At 45.4% G+C, this 20408-nt stretch overlaps 1 protein-coding gene across 10 annotated transcripts in view; it reads right to left on the minus strand.

Annotated features, from left to right (window-relative positions):
- Positions 1 to 20408, minus strand: part of LOC129837295 (DNA-binding protein SATB1-like) — a 54420-nt gene that overhangs the window by 11171 nt on the left and 22841 nt on the right. For 4 of the 10 annotated variants that reach the window (XM_055903344.1, XM_055903337.1, XM_055903345.1 and 1 more), the window contains exons 6-11: positions 18002 to 18113; positions 15434 to 15511; positions 12639 to 13132; positions 10740 to 10967; positions 8745 to 8819; positions 8081 to 8311 (exon numbers count right to left, since the gene is read on the minus strand). In XM_055903344.1, the coding sequence (XP_055759319.1) occupies positions 8081 to 8311; positions 8745 to 8819; positions 10740 to 10967; positions 12639 to 13132; positions 15434 to 15511; positions 18002 to 18113 (1218 nt within the window). The remainder of the gene's footprint in view (positions 1 to 8080; positions 8312 to 8744; positions 8820 to 10739; positions 10968 to 12638; positions 13133 to 15433; positions 15512 to 18001; positions 18114 to 20408) is intronic. The other 6 variants (XM_055903342.1, XM_055903346.1, XM_055903343.1 and 3 more) reach the window with 5 other exon arrangements.

The following is a 20408-nucleotide window of genomic DNA, read 5'->3' on the forward strand; positions in this document are numbered from 1 at the left end:
ATTCTGAAAAGGGATTACATTTTTTTTAAATCCTCAGCAATCTACACACAATACTCCATAATGACAAAGCAAAAACAGGTTTTAAGACATTTTTGCAAATGTATAATTTTTTCCAAAACAGAAATACCTAATTTACATAAGTATTCAGATCCTTTGCTATGAGACTCGAAATTGAGCTCAGGTGCATCCTGTTTGAAATTGATCATCCTTGAGATATTTCTACAACTTGATTGGAGTCCACCTGTGATAAATTCAATTAATTGGACATGATTTGGAAAGGCACACACGTGTCTATATAAGGTCCCACGGTTGACAGTGTATGTCAGAGCAAAAACCAAGCCGTGAGATTGAAGAAATTGTCCATAGAGCTCTGAGATAGGATTGTGTTGAGGCACAGATCTGGGGAAGGGTAACAAAAAAATGCTGCAGCATAGAAGGTTCCCAAGAACACCCTGGGCTTCCTAGAGCTGGCCGCCCGGCCAAACTGAGCAGTCGGGTGAGAAGGGCCTAGGTCAAGGAGGTGACCAAGAACCTGATGGTCACTCTGACAGAGCTCTAGATTTCCTCTGTGGAGCTGGGAGAACCTTCCAGAAGGACAACCATCTCTGCAGCATTCCACCAATCAGGCTTTTATGGTAGAGTGGCCAGACAGAAGCCATTTCTCAGTAAAAGGAACATGACAGCCCGCTATGAGTTTGCCAAAAGGAACCTAAAGACTCTCAGACCATGAGAAAGAAGATTCTCTGGTCTGATGAAACCAAGATCGAACTCTTTGTCCTGAATGCCAAGCTTCACGTCTGGAGGAAACCTGGCACCATCCCTACGGTGAAGCATGGTGGTGGCAGCATCATGCTGTGGGGATGTTTTTCAGCGGCAGGGACCTGGAAACTAGTCGGGATTGAGGCAAAGATGAACGGAGCAAAGTACAGAGAGATCCTTGATGAAAATCTGCTCCAGACCGCTGAGGACCTCAGACTGGGGTGAAGGTTCACCTTCCTACAGGACAATGACCCTAAGCACATAAGGCTGTAACGTAATAAAATGTGGAAAACATCCAAGGGACCTGAATACTTTTCGAAGGCACTGTATGCACTTATTGATGAAGGCCGTGACTGTTGTGGTAAACTCCTCAATGTAAGTATACAGCTATTATGTTTTGTAATTGTTTTCAGGATTCACCTGAAGTAATTGGTAACACAAGTAGAGTGAACCGTGAAAGAGCTCATGCAGATGTCTATGTGCACCACTGCATTATTTCCACCTGGTAGAGCTCAGGTCCTGGGCTTTACTCACTGATCCTGCAGGGGATTGTTCTGCGCATGGTAATACATGGTAATACTCTTGACTGTTCATTACTCAACCATCTGACTCCCTGCAATAGAACTCATTGGACTGGGGCCTGACCGTCCACGAGCATTTGTGCTATAGAATGAATCTATCAATTAACACTCTTTAAAAACAACAAATTAAAAGTGATGATTTGTGTTGAAGGATTTGTACACAAAACAATCCAGTCAAATTGTGAATCCTTAGTAGGAAATATATTGCTCAACAGAATACAATGTAATCTGTTATTTAAATCCCTTATTTTGGACATTTATACAGAGTTTAACCTGTAGCTACATAAAAACATGAATTAATGTCTTGTCAAAGTGGAATTTCTTCGAATTGGTTGACAGATTGGTTAGCTAACCCCTTTTGCAGGAGTGTCAAGAGTAGAGTATGCATACATACCCACATCTGCTCAATCTGAAACAAACAAGGCAACCTGTTTCCCTACATTCATTTTCAAATTGCAACATGGGAAGTCTTGACCGACACATTTCAGACCCGCAGTGGAAGATATATGATGTCAAAGACACCAGCTGGGAAACATGTGATGTCAGCGTTTACTGAGTGAAAGGTCATGCCCTCTCGAATCACAATGCGCCAGTTGTCAACAATAGCAGACTCGAAAATCTATGCTGCGGAGTGAAAGCATGATTGTGCAGGAAACGTTCTCTTTCTCAGCATTTACTCTCAGAACAATGGCAATCGGTTCATCGTCACAGAATGTCGCAGTTGCAGTATGAATTCCTAAAACGGGAACACTTAGAACTGGGACAGAACGACCAGAGCAGGTCAATAAAATCCTCAAATACAGAACTTGACACATCTGTGCTCTGCTCTGCCAGGCTACAAAATGACAAAACAATTCACTATGTTGTATGCCGGGTCTCTTTGTCAAACATTAGGAGGCATGTTCAGTTGAGTGTGGAAAAAATGTATCAAGCTATTCCGGTTTTGATAACTATTAAACACAGAGAGAGAGTCCAGTAAAATCTCTTCAACATTATAGTATCCCTCGGTTTACGTCTTCTAAACCGTCCCTGGGTTTACGTCTTCTACAACAGTATTGAGGCAGCTACAGAAACAGGAGAACAAGTAAGAGAGTAAATGAATGCACAAAGGACCACCAACTCACAAAAGAGGAAGAGAGAAGAAGTTTCAGAGCTAAACAGCATCTGAATAAGGAACACACCAATCACCTACGAGGAGTGTGATTCCATCAATTATAAGCACTTGATTGAGATTTAATTCAAAGCTGGAGTTTAATTGCTAATATCAGAGCATAATTAAGCTGATAAATCATGGCTGATTTTAGTGAATTATGGATTAAAATAGCAGAAAACCTGCAAATTGTGTATGTCAGCTAAAGTTGTATCTGTAATTGGTCTACAAGTCTGCTTACAGATGGAAGGGACTGTTACATTTGTTCAAATCTCCAAATAGGGTCTCAATGAATGATATGCATGAGATGTGAGGGACGTCTTAACCCTCTGTATGAAATGAGAACTGATGTGGAAAGTCATAGCTATACAGTGTGAGAAGTCTACTTTGTGGCATCATGTGCGTAGTAAGAGAGAGGAGAGAGACAGGGTCTAAAGAGAAACAAGTAGAAGGAGAGAGAGAGAGAGAGAGAGAGAGAGAGAGAGAGAGAGAGAGAGAGAGAGAGAGAGAGAGAGAGAAATAGAAAGCGGGAGTACACAAGCACTCGAATAGGTCCTAATGTCTCCCCATGCAATTCCCCTCTCTCTCTCTCTCTCTCTCTCTCTCTCTCTCTCTCTCTCTCTCTCTCTCTCGCTCTCTCTCTCTCTCTCACACACACAGACTAACACATCCCCACACTGCATCTGCCGGAGCTAGTGGCTGTAGTTAAATTGAAATATTTCCCGGCGTGTGTCAGAAGCATGCAGAATGGTAATTATGACAGATCTGATTAGGCGGGCCGAGTCGGGCGGCTCCGGGCTGCAGGTGCGACCTTGTGCATTCCTGCGTGTGTAAATAAAATTAATTACAAGCGTGGGGGCGCGCGGCGCGTGACATCGGTGCGCACGGGGGGGACTCCCACAGGGGGCACCCTAATGGAATATTTTCCCCGAGTCTAATAATACAGTTGGTATTGACTTGAGGTAATTAGGGGGATCATTAAAGCGCTTTTCCCGGCGTATTTGCCTGCCTGATCAGATTAGCCAGAATGGGCCTCAGAACAAGCCCTGTGTGGTCTGTCAGAGGAGATAGTGGGAAAGGGCTGGAGCTGGAGCGAGGCTCTCCCCACACTGTTAGCCCGGCCTGGGAAGGAGAGGCAACGGGGGCGTGGAGGGTGAGAGCTACCTCAGACTTGGGACAGCGGGGGGCAAATGTAGGGGAGTGGAATGTGGGGATGGAGGTAGGTACAGTAGGTGTGGTAGAGGTGGGCAAAAGGGCAGAGAGGAGGAGAGAGAGAGAGATAACCAGACAGTTGAGTGGTACAGTAGAGCGGTTGTGCATGCTCAGTGGTGGGGGGGTGGGGGGGTTAGAGGAGGTTGATGAAATGAGAGGCAGTGGGTTAGATGCTGGTGGTGATTCCTCTGTCCATTAAACAATTACAAAAATGCTCATTTCAGAGGGAGGAGAAGGAACTGACTTTTGCGAGATAATTCATACACAAAATTAATTATTCAGGCATCTGGGTCTCCGGTTCAAGAAATCGTCTCTTTAATAATATAGAGGATCTGCCACCGTTTCCCCGGCAACCTAATAACCAAGCAACCGGATAAATAAATCAATCAATTAATAAACAGTCATGGCCTTTATTTCCCTTTTGGTGATGCTCTCTCATTTCTAATCTGCCTCAGCTTCGCAGGGAGACAATCTGGAGTCTGTAAACAAACAATGGAGATATTCTGTTGGCCGTTGCACCACAGAAACAGAAGTGAAACTTTGGGAGGTGATTTAGAATATCACTCTGGATCAGCCCTATAACAGCACCACAGTCATATTATCCATGAAAGAAAAACACTCGTTATAAAACCCTCACATTTTTTATCTCTAGGTTCATGACTCTAGGTGGTCATGCCCAGTTTCTCCCTAGGCTCTTCCTGATCTAGAAGATCAGATATTATTCAATTCTGTCAAAGCAGTGAATCAACGTTCCAAATGTCATCTCCCGTCACATCTGCCCCTTAGACTCAGCAGAGAGAGGAACCCAACATTTCTGGTGAGAATTGATTGACAGGTTTGGTAGGATGGGAGGGGTCCATGCATGAGTATTAAGGAGGTGGTTGGGCCATATGAGTGGGATGGATGTACAGCGTTCAAGCTGTCCCAGTCAAAAAGAACAACACAGATTCCACTAACTCAGGATATGAATCATTTCAGAAATTATAGGCAGGGGGGGGGGGGCAGGTCCAGTAATTCCACCACCCTCCTCCTCTCCCTCTCTCTCTCTCCCACTCTCCACCTTTCCACTCCAGACCAGCTAGGCAGTCAGTGTCCCTCCCCCCACCCCCCCGGAGAGCTCCGTGCCAGGCGGGCGCAGGGTGACAGATGGCACACACCAGCCCCCCCTGCACCAACCCCCTGCCCCCCCCCCTGGTGGCGCAGCGGCGGACCAGATCAGTGCCATTCTGTCTCATTAGAGCCTGGCTAATTAGCGTAGCCTCTTCCAGGGGAGAGATAGAGAGAGAGAGAGAGAGAGAGAGAGAGAGGCGCTTGGTGGTGGCGTTTCTTTTTTGTATTACACTGGTCACTCTGTGTGTGTGTGTGTGTTGGGGGGTATGTGAGCTAGCCCTGTGGCGCAGGAGCTCCCGGATCGCTTGTTGTGTGACAGCAGGGACTCTGATACAGACAATCACAGCTCCCTCTCAGGATGTGTGTCAGGCAGTTTAGACACCAAAGCCATGTCAGTGGCTCCCCACGGCTAGCCTCCCACCGCTAGCCTCCCATCCCTAGCTTCCGCTCCTTTAGCAGCCAACAACATACAGCTAGCTAAACACCCTCTCTGTTAGCCTAGCCAATACGGATAGCCTCCATTTCACTAGCTAAAACAGATAGCTAGCTAGCTACCACCTCTACCGGTGCAGCTTTGTTAGCACTGACAAGGGCTCTCATCAAAATCTAGTATCCATCTTTTCGAACGCTATCACTAAAGGGGCGTCTCCTAATGCTGGCTGAGGATTCTGGCGGCATTGTCTCCTGTAGCTGGCTTCAAACCAACATCATCATCAAACGCAACCTCAATACTATAGTTACCCTCTAACAACCTGCTCAAACTACTATACAGTACGTCTCCCACAGATGAATGTTGGCTCTACTTTGAATTTGATAAGAATGAAATTTGATAAAAATGAAATATGAAGGGTTATTGGATTCTATCTTAATGCAATGTATAGCTGTACAAATAAATCAAAATGGGCTGTAGTCTCAAGATATACTGTAGGCTGCATGACTGAACTTGATGTCAACCAGCAGCGGAACGGAGATTTTCAATTGTACTTAATCACTGCACCCAAAATGTTGAGGTTAAAAAGGTGATTGAAATGCTACTGTGAATATGAGAGAGAGACGTACCAGTTAAAGACTGGCAGAAAGAGAGGTCTGCTGTGGTTACGAGCCCTGAGAGGGGACGGGATGGCTGTGTTCCAAACCCCATCCCCCATGCACACAACACACACACACACACACACACACACACACACACACACACACACACACACACACACACACACACACACACACACACACACACACACACACACACACACACACACAGTGTAAGCCAATCTCACACACTGGAGTGTAAGCCAATCTCTAAACTCCTGCTTAGAGCTCTCCCACTCAGGGGACCACCACTGCTCCCACCCTCTCCCATTCCACAGCCCCCTGCTCCCCTTCTCAGATCTCCTCCCCTCTTCTCCTCGCTCCTCCTTTCCCCTCCTCTCCTCGTTCTATCTATCTTTCACAGTGGCAGGACTAGACAAGACAAACACACACAGACACACAATAGCTGCCTGAGCCAAGCTCTCCTGTCCTCCAACCCCCCAACATTCGCCAGCTCTTTCAGGGTGGTGGGCTGCATACATGCGAACGTGCGACCACCGAGAATTCCTGCACTGTGCCGGGGTGGCAGTGGGCAGAGAAGGCACGGCACACCAATCAGACACGCATGTGCCAGCCTCCATATCGAGACTGAGCCTCCCCCGCCCCCAAACCCCAGTTCCTCCTGCCAGTCTGCACCCCAATGGATGGACCCTTCCTCCACCACCACCCCCCACCACCAGCTCCTCACTCCCTCGCCCTCCAACCCTAGCCCCAGCAACCCCCACTGGGCTAAAGTGCAGAGCCCGGGCCTGGGTCTCTGGTTCTGAGTCTGGGCCTGGTGTGGAGCCGCCACTGCCCCCGGTGGTGGTGTGGGCCTGGGCCGGGAGGGGCACCAGCTGCCCGGGGAGCGCCCATTACGAGATGGAGCCAGAGATAAGTGCTCTCCCAGGCCCCCTTTCACAGGCATAATTAGCACACTTCTTATCTGCTGCTCAATTCACATTCACACCCTCCGCCTCCATCGCCATGAATGGTGGAGCAGGGAGACAGAGAAGATAGAGAGAGGGGAGAGAGAGAGAGAGAGAGAGAGAGAGAGAGGGGTGAGAGCGAGACAGAGAGAGAGAGGGGGAGAGAGGGAGAGAGAGAGAAGGGGGAGAGGGGAAAGACAGTGGAAACCTGTTCACTCACAAATGATAATCTGAGAAAATATATTTTTTCTCCCCCTCTTCTCTCCTCTCTTCCAAAAAGTCTTTGAACTCCTGAACAAAAACAATGGTTTGTGCATCAAACTGCAATTTGCTAAAACAAAGGTATCTGGCCCTATAATCATCGCAATCAGCGGAAAAAAAACAACCTCCACAGATATTTCCAGATAATTTGGCCCCTGTTTAATCTATTTTCTTTTTCTTCATCAAGTAACAATTGTGGAAACATTTTCAACTGTGCTCCACCGATATATGAAACCTTTAATAATAACGGCTTGCTCCGCATTTCTTTAATTAGTTTTAATAAGAGTTAAACTGATGGTAATTTTGCTCACACAAGCCGGTATTCAATGAGTGGGTTGTTCCCTGGGCGAGATAACAGGCTTTAGCTGAGAGTCATTCAGAGCACAGCTAATATAAACACGTTTGTTTTGTGTTGAAACACGGTCTGCTGTTCGCTAAACCCACAATAAAGGAGACATATGTCATTATGGCGATAAATCACCAGTCGGAGAAGAGAGGAGAGTTGCACAATGTGGCGCTTCAGTTTTTGAACCCCCTAACTGGTGAATGTCTCCAGATCTGGTTTTATATTGTGTTTTATTCTTTTGTTTTCTAATGTTTCATCAACCACACTGGGAAGGAGCCAAAATGTCTACACGACAAGTTCAGGCAGAAAATGAAAATATTAGCTCTGTAAATATTGATGCATTATATCTCAAGCTGTAACATTCACAGAACTGTAACTAATAGTTTAATAATATACGTTCCCAATAATATAGCCTGAGACAGTCTTTTCTTCTATATTTTGTTTAAATGTTTAGTGCCAACTTCTCCCAAAATGATACCAGTTTCTCAGTTAACCCTCTTCTACTTCGTGGCAAAGTGGAAAATAATACTTATTGTGTGTGGTGTTGTTCTGCAGGTCTGTGTGCCTGTACCAAAATAGTGCTCTTATTGGTCTCTGGCCTAGAACTGTATGTTGTGTGTACAAAAATGGCAACCAGAGTCTAGGTCATTATATGGGTCTGTACCTGACTCTTGGAGGCGGCCACCTTGGCAAACAGAGCCTGGGACACCTTGGCCCTCTTCATCTCCTGCTGGATCTCGTCATAGATGGATGAGTTGATGTTGAGGATGCAGCTCTCTGTCTTGCCGTTCCACTCGCTGGGGAGCGGCGAGGCCTTCACCTGGGCAGGGTAAGGAGTGTCAGCAAAAGGGTTGGAAAACAAGGTGATGCTGCCGTGTTTTCTGGACTCGGGGATCTGTCCAGATAGATAAAGGGAGGAAAGTGAACTATGTTTAAAACATGGGAGACAATTTCACATTCAATTATTTCATACATTTCATAATTCGTCTAATTAACTTCACTTAACATATATAAGAATATATAAGATAACATATTGCTAACACTTTATAATAACTTTTACTAATAAGCATTAATAAACAATTGATCAACTATTAATAAATATGTTTGTATTAATTGAATTACTTGAATTAATAAGCTATTAAATTTATAACGAAATACTTAATAGTAAAATTCTAAATTCTAAAAGTGTTACGAACAAATCATGCTATTATTTACATAAAATGCCATAACATACATTATTACGATAACCATGAATTACAATGTTATTGATACAGTACAGTAATGGTGAAAGTGTTACAAAGAGATGGTTCATTGTCGTGTTTGCTTACAGGAGAGATGCCCACAGGGATTCTGGGGTTCCAGTCCTCAGGTCTGACGTTGTTACAGTCTTCTCTCCTGGGCTGCTGGGGCAACAGAGACATGTTTGTTTAGTTCCACCCTCAGAAAAGGGACTTAACCACACACACACCACATTAGCACAGATTATGCGCACGCACGCACGCACACACACACACGCACGCACACAAACACACAGCCTAACAAAAATTTGTTCGGCTGTATCGACACAAAGGTAGGATATTACATGTGCAATGACAACGTTAGTACACTGCAGTCTCATTGATGAAGCTAAACTGATCAGAAATCAGATTGCAGAGAGATACATGGAATTGAATCAACATCATTTCGTGGCTTGTTGTCATTCATATGCAAAGTCCAGAGGAAACCCTTTTAAAACTTGTGTGAATACTGCATTTTTAAAAATATTTTTTTACGTGTAGGCAATAATTTCATTACTCAGTATTAATCTTATCATTTACAAACTTGCCCAAAACAATCAGTACAAATCTAAAATAAATGTTTAACGCATATGTCGAGACATTTAACGGGGGAGCCATTTTGGTGGTTATGAAAAGATAATGGACCCCAAATTTGTGGTAAACTGGAATGTTTTAAGATTCCTGGGCATCTTTTTAACCATTTATGACTCAATAGGTGAGGGGTGTCAGTGTGTGTACTGACTACCAACATTTTCCTCAGTAGCTCTAATTGTTAAGCCTGGGACATGCAGAGACTGGTGAGGGCACTGGAGCCACCCATGGGCACACATGAGAAACATACCTCCGCATCATTTTTTAGGAGGCCTATAAAAGCCTCCCTGTCTCTGCTCAATTGCCACCCTGACTGATTTATGTGGCTAAATCTCCCAACGCATTACTTAATACTCTATAGGAGCTGTCAGTGGGAGACTGGCATATGTCCAGGCCAGGGCTAGGCCTACCATGATAGGACTCAGTCATATGTGAAGGAAAGAATAGAAAAACGCATATTAGGGCTGATGATCATATGCTACAGTGATGTTTCATGTTCAGCAAGAAGTAAAACACTGTATAGTAAATGGTGGAAATTTAGATGTGACCTATCTAGAATAAACCGGTTATAACGAAACGACAAGGTCTGTGTGCCCTGTACTGCCCCATAAAATGATGCCTTTAGAATACAGACTGAAATCCCAGCCCTGGAATTTGACTAACACAATTATTCAATCGAGAAAGGTGTGTGCACCTCCTGATCCACATGTTTGAAATGGACGACACTGAAGTAAACAGAATTAGGACCTGAACAGAGGTATGTCTGATAGCAGAAACATGGTCGAGTCTGATCAATGTGTCGTTGTACGAGGGACAGCTCTCTCTCACTCTGTCTCCCTCTCTGTGTCTGTCCCCCTCCATCGGTCGGCTCTCTCTCCCTTTTTCCATGTCCAGCTTTCACAGCCAACTGACTGTTGAGGAAGACCTGTGAACTGTAAAGTGGCCTTTTCCTAGTTTAAAACCACTGGTTCAGAGTCTGATTCTTCCCTTTCCTTCCAGTTTTGTAAGGACGGCCACTGCGATCTGGCCATGCAGTCAAAAGGGCCTCCCTGTTTGGCCAATGGGTGGCACAGGGACATTCTCACTCTCCCAAATAAAAGGCAGTCTTTAGTCCGAGGCTGAACAGAGGAGGTCTTTGTCTGGCTCTCTCCGCCCTAGACACACTCGACCGCACTCAAAATGTGCTTAAGTGGAAAAGTTGCCACATACCTGTCCAATAAAGGACTTTGATTGTGGGAGAGACAGTGGAGAGCTGGTGGTCAGGCAGTTGAATGAGGAAGTGACTGACTGACAGACTGGGGGAGATTCACTAATCCACAGAACTTGTCGTCATTGAGTTGCTTCCTATTTTAAGAGTGGGGTGGGTAGTGGCACTTGCTGTACAACTTAAGGTCAAAATAAATGTGTTTGTCTGTGTGTTTGTGTCCACTCTCCTCTGTCTGTGTGTATGCTTGCCTGTTCGTTCCATACCTGCACTGGCCGGGTGGGCGGGGTGCTGATGAGTGGCGCAGGCCCCATGGCCGAGGCAGCCGTCAGGCTCCTTTCCCTCTCGTCCTGGTAGATACGGTCTCGCTCGGCCTCGGGCAGCTGCAGGAAGTTCTGCATGGCCCGCAGGTTGACCAGCAGAGACTGGCTGGCCGTCTTAGGATCCTCCTCTTTACGCAGGATCTCAGACAACAGGCCCTGGGAGGAAGAGTGGGAGAGGGAGGGGGAGCGAGAGAGAGAGAGAGAGAGAGAGAGAGAGAGAGAGAGAGAGAGAGAGAGAGAGAGAGAGAGAGAGAGAGAGAGAGAGAGAGAGAGAGAGAGAGAGAGATGCCCTATTTGTAAGCCCTGAGAAGACTCATACATTGACATCACTACAGCAACTTCATGTCCGTTGTGAACATTCTATTTCTACTAGTAAACTCTCCCAGACCCAGAGGATAATGTAACTATTACAGCACATTGACTCAGTGAGCATCAGCGTAGCAATCAGCGTATCCACTGTTCCTTTTCAATAGCTATGAATCCTGTCATTACGGGAATCACTGTACTATCAGGACTGTGTGACTGAGGCTTTTCATCCGCCGTTGTACACACACTGAGTGATCCATTTTCAGCTTCTCTTCTTCAATAGGTGTGTGATTTGGAAATAAACAAAATGATTTTGTAATAAACAACTTGACGTCAATTCTGTTGATAATTACACCAACTACCGGAGCTAGAACTAGTGGCTCCGCTGTTTAACTAATGGTATGGTAGTTTAAGAAAACACATTGTGCTTGTGACTTAGTGAAACACTAAAGAACAATGGAATAAATTAGCTTTATGACGGAGCCAAGTATGTATAACTAGATAGAGGTATCAACTCTGAACGGGGAGACCAGCTTTTATACTGACATTGAGTGCATGTCACAGGTATTCTGAAGATTGTGCGAGAATATGTGTGTGTGTGTGCGCATGTGTGTGTGTTATGTGTTTGTGCAGGCTTGTATGTTTATTACGCCCGGCCATCAACCCTTTCCGTTAATCTCCCCAGTCAATCGGCCGCTTCTACAAAAAAGGATCGGCGAGCTCCCATGCGTCCGCCCCGCCCCGTGTAGACACCATCACACCCGTTATTAACACGAATGGCAGAAACAGGAAGAGAAAAAAAATAATGCAAAGTAAGTAATACAAGAGGAGGCTCTCAAAAGGCACATTACTAACTCTTCATACCGGAGAGATAAGGCTGAAAGGAGAGAGGCTTGCCAATTTGCACAAAAACACCACTGTCTGCTTGCTATCCACTTAACTGTTTTTGTGGAGAGAGCGTCGGTACGCACTGATTCCAATAGATTCTTATCAAGAGGTTTCGCACACAACTTCAAAGTGGCGGAGGAGTAATGAGGTTTGCTGCCACCTCCCCCAAAATATGCAGAACATCTTAAGACATTATCTCTGTCAGGGCCCTGCTGCGCTGCCTGCCTGTGAAGTGAAATCACATGTCTTAGCGGAGGGAGTGCAAGCCGTGACCGCGCCTGATGCTCTGACGTTGCGGCTTGCCAGGTGTACGGTAGCTTTTAAATTGTTGTTGTTGTGGTGCTAGGTTGTTGTAAGCGGTTATAAGATGAACTGTTTTGATGATGGGCTTCGACAAGAATGCAGAGTTTGACTTTGAGGCACTACAACTCAAACAATTCTGTCCTTGTGACAGATGTGTCAGAGCGCTTTGTCAGAGTGCTTTGGGGAAAGGCAAGAGTTGTGTATTTTTTCATTTTCAGTCCTGGTAGCACATAGTACTATCCAGAGATGTTGCAATCTTTCCCTAAATCTCCTATTGGCATCAATGGGGGTTTTATGCCAAAGTCAGTGTTAAATTCTGCCCCTCCTCACCTGGGTCCTGTTGAAAGCCACGCGGGCGAACACGGCTTGGGAGATGCCGGCCCTCTTCAGCTCGTCCCTCACCCATTGGTATATCTCCATGGACACCTCGGTGTTGCTGGCTACCTGGGGCTCCAGGGGCTTGGTCAGGGCATTTCGGTTGACCGGCGGGTGGTTGAGGTACTGCTGCGACAGCGACTGCTGTGCCAGGAGCCGGTTGACGGCATACTGCTGGTTGAGGATCTGGGCCATGACCAGCTGCTGGTTCACCAGCTGGGGGCTAATGGGGGTGGACACCAGGCCCGGGTGGTGCAGGCCGGGGGGGAGCTGAGCTGGGCGGCCGGGGGTCTGGCCCCCACCGTGGGACGGAGGGGGCAGGGGTGGCACCGGGGAGGAGGGGGGCTGCTCGGCCGTGTTGCCCGGGATGGGCTGTTGGGAGAAGGTCAGATGGTTGTGGTTGTGGTTGGGGCCCGGAGGGGAGTGATCGGACAGGCCGTCCATGTCTGCTGGAGGAGGGGAAAGAGAGGGGAAAGAGAGGGGAGGGAGGGGGAGAGGAGAGAGAGAGTCAATTTAAACACTTTGAATACTGGCTGAAGAGTACAGCAGAAAATGTCCAGACAGAATATACCAATAATACACACTGTCCAACCCACTCAGATGAGTAAAACAGACTTTGAAATTGAAAACAGTGCATCAGGCTAAATCTCAAAGCAACAAAACTTTACAGCCTCTGAACAAACCTGTGTCCCTGTGATAAGACATAGCTGTTCAGACACTTGCCTGTCTAAAAATCCCCAGCCTAGATTCAGGCCCTAGATAAAGGGCCTCAGTGTGCGACCTGCAGGCTGCCCCCAGAGCCTTGGCAGCTCCCAAAATTAGTTTATAACGTCCATGGCCCAATCATGTGAGCAATAAAAACAAGTGTGTGTGAACGTATGTTTGTGTGTGTGTGTATGTCAGCACATACTGGGAGACAGATAATCCCTGAATCGCTCTTTATGTCCCTAATTCTAAAACAAGGTATGGAAGCTAGCCAATATGACATTTTTGGGGACGGCCTAAATATATCCCCAGGGAGGGGAGAGAGAAGAGAGAGAGAAGAGAGAGAGAAGAGAGAGAGAGAGAAGAGAGAGAGAGAGAGAGAGAGAGAGAGAGAGAGAGAGAGAGAGAGAGAGAGAGAGAGAGAGAGAGAGAGAGAGAGAAGGGAGAGAGAGAAGAGAGAGACAGAGACAAGAGCGAGAGAGAGCTAGAAGAGAGAGAGAAGAGAGAGAGAAGCTCTTTAGTATAAGGAGCATCCTAGACATGACCTCTTCCATTTGGCAGCCTGTTCGGGCCTAAGGAAAAATGAATGTACTATTTATGGTGTCTCTCTCATTTTGGTAATATTTAAGTCCATAATGGCAGTTTGTGAGTATTTTGAGCTTTGTCTAAATTACAAGTCTGTGGATGAAAATAATAATTTAAAAAATCTAAGGGGATATCAAAGTGACTATGAGTGAATGTGAGGTTTCGTCAAACTGGATCTGCTAGAATCTGCTGAGGTTTTCTATCTAAAGAATTCATACAGATTTAATCATTTACATTCACTGAACTTAAAATAGTATATCTTAAATAATCCATATAGTACCATTTACACCTGGATGTGTGCAACTGCCAACATGGGGCCAAAAAATCATATTGAATCATATAAATCATATTTCTGAGAGGCACCAATTGGTGTTAGGAGGAGAACATTTTCCACAAACTCAATATTTCAGCGGGATATAAAAGATTGAGTGCCTGGAAGAGCTCCAAAAATCCACACAATAATCACAAATATAGCAGCATATTTTCTTAACTGTCAGGAAACACAAAAACTGTCCAAGACTGTTCTTTTCAGTATTTGTCGAAACAAATTATTAAGAAGGGGAAAAAACGTGGTAATAATTACATCTCTCCCATAATCCTCGGCATTCCCTGGCTGTGATGATTCGCTCTTGTCTCTCTACACTGTGCTCACACACATTGCTGGGGGGCATGCTCACAAATACACACACACACAGACTGAACGCACACAGACACAGCATTTCCATGAAAAAAAAATAAAAAAAGGGGTGGCAGAAAAGCACGGCAGGCCCTGGAGAAAAAGCAGCCACAGAAGCGGGAGTCCTTGTGTGGAATCCAGCTACAAAAGAGCCCCGGATTAAACACACAATGGGAATGGGATGTGGGTTGAGAGAGGGAGGGAGGGGGGGGGGAGAAAGAGGGAGAGAGAGATGGAGAGAGAGAGAGATGGGGGAGAGAGGGAGTGGGGGGGAGCGAGAGAGAGAGAGAGCGAGAGGGTGGGGGGGGGGTCTAAAAACCCATGGAACTCTGTCTCCTGCTGGATAGGGGGACTGCTCTCACACTTCAACAGAGTAGAGACCACTTTGCTGGGTCCCATAGAGGCAGACTCTGACAGCAGAGACTGTCGACCAGGGCCCTTCAATGTGTTTAACCAGACGCATTTTCAATTACAGACAGTGTCTCAATGTAAGGCAATATAACTACACTGCCCATGGTGGTAGACTAAGTGTATGTTTATGAAAGTACAGTGGCACTGAAGCACAAATGAGAGACTTACACACTCCCTTTTAACAGTGCCCTTTATGCCATCGCTGCCACTCAACGGGCACGCATAGTAGGCATCCTTTCATGAATATTAAGGTTGAGAGTGTTGCTGTGGGTGACAAACAGTCACCTGAGGTGCCAGCTTTTGCAGGGACTGGGTAGGGACACAGTGCAGTGTGTGTGCCCACAGACGGTGTGTGTGTAGCCTCGTGACGTACCTAGTGTGTTGGCACGCGGGCTGTCGTGGAGGACACACGTCCCCAGGTAGCCCTCCAGCTGCGAGGGTTGGCGCATGCCTGCACAGACATGTGGGCAAGACGGGCAAACACACACACACACACACACACACACACACACACACACACACACACACACACACACACACACACACACACACACACACACACACACACACACACACACACACAGAGAACAAGACACACAGTGCACAGGTTAAGAGAGCGAAAGAGCGAAAGAGAGGGTTAACACCCCATACGATCTACATGATACATGACCAGGGGAAGAAAGGGTTAATGTGGACATAAGGGATGCCACAGAGTTAATATCCACTATGCTTCACCTCATATCCCATGTACACATAAATATCACATTCTAAATACACACAGGACTGCTACTTGAGATCCTACATTCTTTATGTACTCTTCCATAAACCATAAAGAATGTTACGTAAAATGTGTGTATGTACACAAGAGGATGGGTAGGGGGCCAGTGGTGTTACGTGTCCATGATCAGAACAGTGTCCACAGGCAAAACCATGAAAACATTCTGGTCTTATATCTTGACCAGCGGAGATTCCTCAGAGGAGGAAGGGGAGGACCACCCTACTCAGTGAATTTCATAAACATTAAAATAGTGAAACATTTAAAAAGTTCTCCTTTTTAGATAAAACTATACTTAATATGTTCACATCACCAAATAACTGATTAAAATACACTGTTTTGTAATGAAGGTCTACAGTAGCCTCAACAGCACTCTGTAGGGTAGCACCATGGTGTAGCTGGAGGACAGCAAGCTTCCACCCTCCTCTTGGTACATTGACTTAAATACAAAACTTAGGAGGCTCATGGTTCTCACCCCCTTCCATAGACTTATACAGTAATTATGACGACTTCCAGAGGATGTACCTATCAGAGCTCTTGCAGCATTAACTGACATGTTGTCCACCCAATCAAAGGATCAGAGATTTAATCTAGTACTGAAAGCATAAGCTACAGCTAGCTAGCACTGCAGTGCATAAAATGTGGTTACTCAAAGTAGTTTACTCAAAGCGAGAGAAAGACAATAGTTTAACAAATTTGAACAAATTAATTTCTTCAAAAATATAAGAGAAGCAGCAGAGAGAGAGAGCTAGCTATATTTTGTTATATTTTTTTCACTTTCACTTTAACTTACTTAGCTAGCTAATTTAGCCTACTCAAACACCTGGCTCAAACAGAGAGGTCAGCCAGTGTAACTGCTAAACTACTTGCTGTACACTGTACTGCGTGATTGTAGCAGGTTTACTAATGTGTTAATTCTAGTAGCTATGTTGACTATGATGTTAGCTAATATGGTGACAACGATGTAGGCTGTGTGTAGCAGTTAACGGTTCTGGTATGAAGGTTTGGCTTGGAAAGTTTGTCTTGCCTGGTCACAGACAGCTGATGTGTTGTGCACTGAAGTCCACAAGCGAATGGAAAAGGTGAGAAGAGGGGAGTGCGTGTATTCGAGAAGGAATTATACAACGAGCAAAGTGATGATGCTGTTTGTATGTAGCTGCTATGAAAGTGAACTGTGTGTGCGGATAATCAGGGGTCTATTCATTCTGTTGAAAAAACGTTTCTTAAACGGAAGCAAATGGAACAAAACGGCGACAAATCTACCTGAATTTGTCCAATAGAAACTCTCGTTTGGAACTGTTTGGACTGATGATAACACCCTAGATCAGCTAGATGCAAGCAAGAGTGTGCAAGAAGGTATTGAATGTGTCACTATCTTTCATCTTGATTACTAGTAGCCAAAACCTATCGATGTTACATTGAGCTGGGTGAATGGATTATGAATGACAGTCATCTAATATGCTGTAATAGAAATAAGGCCATGCTCATAACAAATTAATCGTCCTCCTTAATCTTAAACAGCACCGACCGCCACTGATCTTGAATGTAATCAACATGAGCACTAGCTTGTATAGGAAGGTGGATTTCTACACAGTAGGTTGAAACCAATACTCTAAATGACTGTATATTAAACTCTATTAATATGACTGGTATGGTATTTCATGACCAAAACACATCAAATAGACAGTATCTGAATTATGTGACCTAATTTTAAAAAAGGGACAAGGAGGACTAACTGAGTTATCTAAAATACAAAGCCAGCGTTGTTCTACTTTGACAAGGAAAAACAGATTGATTTCAAACCAGATGATAGCCAGGAAAATCATCCCTATGTCATTTGTAGGTAACTGAAACAGTATTCGTAAACAAAGGTCGCGGACCTCAATTTAGTCTGTGATTTGACAGCTATTACTGAATACTAAACTACATCTGATAAGCAATAATAGATTACTCTGAATGGATTCAGGAAAACCGGTGAAACATTGTGCACCTGAGCAGTGTACAGGGAAATATCTGAGAAGAGCCATCATTAGATGATGTGATTAAAATGTGTTTAATGTACCGGGAAGAGGGGGGGAACATGGGGCAGACATATTGGAATGGTGATTGGGGGGTCTGATAAGACAGTGTTAGTGTAACATTTTGCACTCTGTCCATTTTGCTTACCCATCATATCTTTTGTCTTCTTGAAATGTTTATACCAGCGCCCAAATTCCTGACACTTCGCCGCCGACACATTTGCATAGTAAGTGCTGTTCACAATGGAGGAGATCATACTCTGAAAGAGAGAGATTGGTAAAGAGAGAGAAAACCTTCAGGATCCGCAATGTGCACCATGAGGGCATTTATTAACGCTGGTGTGACATGCACTAATACTGTGTTTTCTTGTCAAAATGAATAAAACATTTCGGTGCACAAACAACAATAATCTAGCAAAGACCATTTTTTATCAGTCATGCACAAATCTTGGTCTTGTCTTTCCAAATGTAAAACAAATCAAAATGAAATATAAGAGGTGTGTCCCTTTATAGCAAATGCCACAGAGTTTGAGAGAACCTTTCTGGGAGGAAGGTAAATAATGGGCTTCACTGAATTAGTAGCCTTGTTGACATCAGGGTGTAGTACTACGGTAAAGAGCAGTTTGCTTTCAAAAAGTAAAATAACAAACAGACCATTAAAAGTTAGCATCTGGAAATCAGGCAATGTAAACAGATGAATCTTTTATTTTTTCTCTCGCTCTCCACAATATGTTAAAAACATCTTCAAGAGATATAAAGCTTTATATCTGTGCCCTCTCGCCTTCTCCACAATTGACTCTACTCTTCCTTATTTATTTCTCGAACGCATTCCTCGCAAACAAGGCGCAGTTTTCTTTTCATTAAATGTTTTAACACCTTCCTGGCCTGCGGGTGAATAGCAGGAGAAATTGTTTTGATTGTTATAAATATTCAAAAGATGAAACCATCTGTTTTCAAATTACAGGTATGCCATCTTTATCATATCTTTAATATGAGCACTTGGGGACGGGAGGGAACCTTCTGGCACAACAGCACTTCAGTGAACAACACACGGCGCTGGCAGCAGAGCCGCAGCCTCATCTCCCACTCCTCCTCACCGGAGATGGAAGACGAGGGAGGGTTGAGTCTGCTGCTGTGGATCACTATGGAACTGATGTTGAACTCCTGACCTCAACATCACTACACAACCAGCATACATTACAAGCCCGGTGAATTGCTGAATGATCATTGAGGATGAGTTATTGAGGATCTGACAATTGAGGATTGGTATCTTCAATAGTGTTAACAGAAAATGGCCCATACAGTACAGTATATCAGCTGAACCCAGTCCAGATGAATGCACTATTTTGGTGAGTATAGTGCATATTTTGGCATAATGCTATTCCTTGGGCGTAGCATGTTGCATTTACAGTATCTGGGTGAGGCAGAGCCAGCTATAGCAGGGCCCACCCAAGACACACTGCCTGTGTTCCTCCATCTTTGACACAGATGTTCTAATAAACAGTCCTCATTAATCAGGCATCTCCCTCCATACATCACGCCTCTCACTGGGGCACACACACACAGGCAGGTACACACACACGCAGACACGGTACACACATTTGCCAAGCCGTGCAGATAACCACCGCCACCTCGCGCCCACGAAGCCTTTGCCAGCCAGCAGCCATCAACAGGTAGTGGTAAGTACCGTGGTGTGGCACCAGGATGCTGCTGTCTGCCTGCCCTGGGCCCTTTAAGTGATAGCCATCTACAGCACAGGAGCTTATCAGTGTCCCCCGGGAAGTCGCACAGGGCCATTATCTGCCCCAACTATCTACTCCACTTTCCGTCATGGGAGAGAGACGCATGAAAAAGACACGTTGGTAAAACCTGCCATGGCCTGCAAGCATATTGCACACACACATAAACTAACTAAGACACCGTACACACACCCCTTTCTTGTTCCCTAGCTCTGATTGTGGCTAATATCTTGCTTCCCCCCCAAACATCTAAAACTAATTACAGTCAATTCCACACCAATTGGGTTAAGCGTCCCCACCCCTCCCCACACACACACACATGTACGCACTCTTGCGCACACACATGCACACATACACACCAATAGGCCCTACTGCTACCTCAGCCACTAGCAGCCTTAGAGCAGAGCCCAGGCTCACAAAGATGGCATTTCATGGCTATTTGCTGCTATGCAACAGGACAGCTGCTCTGTCAGGGCCGCCCGGTGGGGGAAGGAGGGGGTGGGGGGCAGAGTGGCGAGGGGGGCCTCTTTTGTTGCCGTAGTTTCAGAGGAGCCTGGGGGTTAAGTTCGCTCCCAGTCACTGAGCCGGCCCTCTCGGAGAGGGTGGTGATGAGGAGAAGGTGGTGGACGGGAGTCAAACTTTTTAGTGAGACCTCATCTACTTTTCCTCTACGGGGGGCATTACATTGGAACTCTATCTGAGCGCAGTCAAATGATATTCCACTGGGAACAATAACAATGGCCACAGTGGTGAATACAGTCTCTTTTCTCTCAGCCCCCCCTCCCCTCTCTTGGAGTTGGAGTCTCTTCAGGGCAT

The sequence above is a fragment of the Salvelinus fontinalis genome, chromosome 38, assembly GCF_029448725.1.
Source record: "Salvelinus fontinalis isolate EN_2023a chromosome 38, ASM2944872v1, whole genome shotgun sequence".
NCBI classification, from domain to species: domain Eukaryota; kingdom Metazoa; phylum Chordata; class Actinopteri; order Salmoniformes; family Salmonidae; genus Salvelinus; species Salvelinus fontinalis.